The sequence below is a fragment of the Otolemur garnettii genome, unplaced genomic scaffold, assembly GCF_000181295.1.
Source record: "Otolemur garnettii isolate 467f Iridium unplaced genomic scaffold, OtoGar3 scaffold00022, whole genome shotgun sequence".
Taxonomy (NCBI): domain Eukaryota; kingdom Metazoa; phylum Chordata; class Mammalia; order Primates; family Galagidae; genus Otolemur; species Otolemur garnettii.
Window position 1 is genome coordinate 23062183 of NW_003852417.1, and position 5882 is coordinate 23068064.

Below are 5882 nucleotides of genomic sequence, written 5' to 3' on the forward strand. Positions count from 1 at the left end.
GGTCGGAGTGCAGTGGTGTCCTCTTAGCTCGCTGCTGCCCAGGTCGGAGTGCAGTGGTGTCCTCTTAGCTCGCTGCTGCCTTGAGCTCTGAGCTTACGTGTTCTTCCTCCCTTAGTTTTCCCAGGTGCTGGGACTGAAGGCTTGAGGTCCTGTGCCTCACTAGGATGATGCCTTTAAACGAGTTTCGATGACAGAATGTATAACAACTTCAGATAGTTTGAGTTATTGCTTCTGAGAAATCCTAGCTAATTGATGAATGAATTCATTGAGCATCGGTACCATGTCAGGTACTGTAATTTGTCCTAAAGATGTAAAAGTGAACAAGACACACCTTCTTCCCCTCAAGGTAGTTATGGTCATATGTGTGTTGTCAGATTCTGAAGTAAACTTGAAGTGTAAATAATTTGCATTGTAGCATAAATATAAAAAAGACATATTTCTATCTCTGTGTATAAGAGGGGAACCTCGGTTTTTAAGGAGATCTAAGAACTGAAGGAGTAGTAGGAATATCTCAGAAAGAATTTGGAGATAACCTTTTAACAGCTGAAAATACAAATCTAAAGCTCAATAAAAAGTTGGAGTTGAAGAGATTTAGGAATTGTCACCACAGATAGATGGTAAGTTAAACCGTGTGAGTGGATATGATCGCTGTAGGTAGGAAAGTTTCTGTTGCAGTTCACAGCCATCATATCTAACACAAGTGCACACGAACGTCATAGTTCTTCCCTACCTTGTACAAGATACGCAACATGTAGTTAGCATAGTATTAAACCATACTTTAAAAGTTTTTATTTGAAAATGGCCGCCTTATCTGTTAAACTTTTTTATAGATTTGATTTTTAGAAGCATTTTCTATCATAGCCCTGAAGTTGTTCATTCCATATGATGAAGAAAAATGAGAAATAAAAAGTAATTAGGTAGATGAAAGAAATAGAGAAGGACTCAGAGGGTCAGTTATTGATATTTCATGCGTTTAATTTGAAACAAAACAGACCGTTTTAAGATTTTTATTGAGCTACGTACTGTGAAAGAATGCTATTCTAAAGCATTTCATTATTTAAAATGCCAAATTCTCTTTCTTTATTGCATAAAAGTAAAAAATGCTTTGAAAGTGTATCACATCAAATCGTGTTAAATTTAACCTCTAGTTAACAGTGCCATGGTCCTTTTAGTAGCCATAGTATATCCTTGCTTGTATGTTTACATAATATAAGCGTGTATAAAAATGAGTAATTTAAAAGTATATAATTATTTTATCCACTTCCTATAACTTCTCAATAATAAAGTATCTGAGTCAATATTTTGCTTTTATACATTTCTGTCAATGGTTTTAAGCATTTTGATTATATGCCTTGTTTTTTCTTCATATTTATAATTGCAGTTGTTATCTTGAATCTGTGAGTTTATAGATTTCATCGGGTTTGGAAATTTTTAGCACTTCTTTAAATAATTTGTCTCACCCTCCCGCCTTTTGTGATTACAATTACTCATCTGTTACAGCACTTGAGGATGCTTCACAGCCCCCAAAGTTCTCTTCCTTTTTAGCTTCAGTAATTCTTTTCTCTGTTTTTAAATGTTGAATAATTTCTTGTGGTATGTACTTCATATGATCTGTTCTTCTTCAAAGTTGAATCTGTTAGAAGTTTAATGTTTTGATTTTTATTTTTTGATATAGAGTCTCTTTCTGTTGCCCAAGCTAAAGTACCTTGGCCTCAGCTTAGCTCACAGGAGCTGGATTTAGCAGTCTTCCTATCTCAGCCTCCCAAAGAATTTTTTTGTTCTGTTTTGTTTTACTGTTTCCTTCTCTTCACTTAAAGTGTACATGCTTTCTTCTCCTTTCTTGAACATATTAGTCTGTGTTATTTTTCTCCTCTTTATGAATTATATGTTCTTGCTTCTTTGCCTGGAATGTCTGGATGCCAGACATTGTGAATTTTATTTTTGGAGGTACTGGATGATTTTGTGTTCTGATAAATATTTTTTTTTTTTTTTTTTTGCTGAAATGTAGTTATGTTATTTAAAAACAGTTGTTTGAATCTTTTAAGCTTCATTTATAAGTAGGATCAGAGCAGCTCTTAATCTAAGACAAAACTTATTATGATAAGGGAAATTTTTATAAATGTTTGTTGTCTAGTTCAGTAACTTTTGAGCACATGAAATGAGACTAATGAATTAAATGTTTAATTTTAATTAACTTAATTTTAAGCAGGTACTCTGTTAGAAGAGATATAAGCTACCAGATTTGAAAATGCAGGTCTGAGTCCAATTTGATGTCATTACTGAGGCTATCTTCCTCTGAGTACTCAGTTAGGAATTCACTGGACATGAGGAATACAAGCATTCCTTCCCCATTTGAAACCCTGGCCTTTGATTCCCTTGCTATTTTTGTATAGTTTTCTTCCTGGCCTTCAGGGATTTCTGTGTGTGTGTGTATATGTGTGTGTATATGTGTGTGTGCAAACACCTGGCAGTGAGTGCATTGTGAAGACTCAAAGAAGACCTTGTATTGATCTCCAGAGCTCTCTGCATCTCTCTCCCCTTTGGCAGTGGCTATGAACTACCAGCAGCTACCTTTGTCTTCTGGTTTCCCAGCTCTCTATCCTTAACTTACGGTGCCAACTGGATTGTACTGTGCTATGGCCTAGGAAACTCTCCAGATAGTAAGCTGGCTCAATCTTAGGGGTCATTTCATTTGTTTCCACTCTCCCAGGCATCACTGTCCTCCCCTACCCTACCCCATCTGTCCAGTGTCTGAAAACTATTTTGTTGCATATATTTCCTAATTATTAGATTTTTCAGGTGGGAGTATGAACTTGGTCCTGATTTTTCTGTTTTAGCCAGAAGTAGAATTCTCAACCAGAGCATTTTTAACCTGGAGTTTGTGAAAAATCTGTCTTAGTGATACCTTTTAATGTTTGAATGCTATTTATTTTTCTGATTTTACTTTTAAGAGTAAATAAATAAAAATCAGTTAAACTTCTGATTGCACTAAATACATTCTTATCACCTAATGTTCTTTCCATGTTTTTCCTGCCTGGTTAAGCACTGAATTAATTTTATAAATTCTTAACTACTTAAATATTTCACTCTGACTTATGTTAATATTTTTGCTGTTTGGGGTTGCTTTTTTTTTTTTGTTAAAAATAAAATTTATTTTCACACTGTATTTATATAGGTTACAGAATTTATAAATTTCACATAAGAACTATCTGAAGACAATCAGCAGTCAGTAAAGAAGCTCTAGAAAATGAGATCACTTGACTATTTTATGATACTCTAAGAAAACCATACAATAGAAGTTATTACAGAAGATGTTTATTTTATCATCTCAGTCTCTTTAACATTATATAAAACACTTTGAATCATAATTGTCTTAACTTAGGCGAATAGAGAATCCATATCAATTATATCCATATATTGAAGAAAATTGCTAATATAAAAACATTTCAGCCTTTGGATTACTTAATGGCTAAATCATATCATTAAATCATCTCCCACTCATTTTATAATTTTTATGGCATGCTATATACCAAAGTGATTAAAGAGGGCGGCTCCTGTGGCTGAGTGAGTAGGGCGCCAGCCCCATATACTGAGGGTGGCAGGTTCAAACCCGGCCCTGGCCAAACTGCAACCAAAAAATAGCCGGGCGTTGTGGTGGGCGCCTGTGGTCTCAGCTACTCGGGAGCTGAGGCAGGAGAATCGCTTAAGCCCAGGAGTTGGAGGTTGCTGTGAGCTGTGTGATGCCACGGCAGTCTACCCAAGGCAATACAGTGAGACTCTGTCTCTACCAAAAAAAAAGTAATGAAATATTAATTCAGAGCGGAATAACTATGAAATCTTTCAGTATACATTTTTAATATATTATAAAACACATTACTTTGTGATCTCAGATTCCTATTTCATTCCTAAATAAAAATAACAGAACAGGCAGACTGTTACTGAAATATGTTCCTTTATACTCCCATTCATAATATAAGTAGATGTCTGCTGAAGGCTTAGAGTGAGTTCCTGGGCTTGAGTCATATTTGCCACTCGAAAGTTTTATCATTGGCTTTTCTAAGGGTGGTTCCTCATTTCAAAAATAATATTCTTTCTTGATATCCAAATTGTGAGGACTGAATTAGATATAGGTGTGTCAAGCGCATTGACTTACAACTAAAATAAAGCAAGTTTTCATGCTAACGGTTTTTCATCATCTCTAATAGTAACAGTACTATTGAAAGACTGGAACTTAATTATCCTGCCCTAAGAACAAAGGCAAGTCTCTTTGATTAACATGGGGAAGGACTGAAGACCAGTTTTTACTCTGTAACGTTCCTTCGAAATTCCTTTATAGTGTCTCAGCAATAGGGATCATATGATCTTGTACAGTCTTCCTGAAATACGTATTGCTTCCCCTTTTAATGATTTGGAAACGCATTGTATTTTAGATAATATTTTCTTACAGATACTCCAAGTATCACAGCTAAACTAATTAGTGAACAAAAAGATGACAAAGAAAAGAAAAACCACGAAGAGAAAGAAAAAGTAAAGGCGGAAAATGGATTTCAGGACAATTACAGTGTTGTTGTTGCCTCTGGTAAGCTTTCTGTTTTTTATAATCTTGATTTTGTTTGGGTTTCTACAATCATTTGAATTATAGGAACTCGATGTAATAATACGTATTAAAGTAAAAACTGACTTGTGATGATATAATGCTAAATTTAAAAATATTGTAACAAATCCATTACTCTTTGGCACTAAAATTATTATTAAACTTAATTGTATTTAAAATATTATTTTATGTCTGCAACTTACTGTATTTTATCAGATACAGAACATAGTTTAGAATAGATACCGCATTTAAACTTGATGATGTGTGCTTATGTGAACCATACCCTGGTGAATCATATCCTTACTAATCTGCTAAGTGTTAAGAAATTTTTGTATAATCACCTTGATTTACAAAACAAAATGAAATGTATTCACTAGTTTTCATTATCACTGTGTTATCACACAGAATTAGTAAATAAAATTAATTTTTTTAATTGACAAATCAATTTTTAGTATTACATTCTAGAAGAAGAATTAGCAGGAATAACTGATAATTTTGGAGGGGTATTTCTTCAACACAGATGAGGTTATTTTAGTTCAAAGACCTCTATATTGGTGTAATCTATCCTATATTGGAGAAAAATTAAGAACACAGATTTCTTACACATATTTGCATAATCTTACTACTAAATGGGTGGTCACCTATATACATCAGCTAGCTGTAGTTGTCATTTTCTTGGTAAATACAGATACGAAATCAGAATTATTCCTAGTACATCATGAAGGACAGACAAATAGAATTAGAGATTAGATATTAGATTAGAAGAAATTGATTGATTGATTGATTGACAGTATCTTGCTCTATTGCCCAATCTGGAGTACACTGGTATGATCATAGCTCATTGCAGCTTTGAATTCATGGGCTTAAGTGATCCTCCTGCCTTACTTAGCCTCCCAAGTAGCTAGGACCATGCCCAGTTAATTATTATTATTTTTTTTCAGAGATGGGGTCTTTTTGTAGAGATGAGTGGCCCAAGTTATCTTCTTGCTTCAGCTCTGCAAAGTGGCAGCGTGTAGGCATCAGCCACTCCACCCAGCTTTTTTGTTAACTAGGAATACTTGTTTTTAAAAAATATTTTCTTTGACACCCTTTTACTTTCTATTAATGTGTTGGCTACATAGAATCTTACTGCTGCTTTTCTTTTAGGGTTGAAATCCCAATCCAAACGTGCTGTGTCAGCTACACCGCCTCGCCCACCATCCAGGAGGGGAAGGACTATGCCTGATAAAATAGGAAGCACTTCCTCAGGAGCAGAGGCTGCTAACAAAATAATTACCGTCCCAGTGTT

General features: G+C 34.6%; 1 protein-coding gene across 1 annotated transcript in view; it reads left to right on the top strand.

The window, feature by feature from the left end:
- Window positions 1-5882, top strand: part of BIRC6 (baculoviral IAP repeat containing 6) — a 271529-nt gene that overhangs the window by 169833 nt on the left and 95814 nt on the right. The window contains exons 57-58 of the mRNA XM_023511826.1: window positions 4448-4579; window positions 5741-5879. Of these exons, the coding sequence (XP_023367594.1) occupies window positions 4448-4579; window positions 5741-5879 (271 nt within the window). The remainder of the gene's footprint in view (window positions 1-4447; window positions 4580-5740; window positions 5880-5882) is intronic.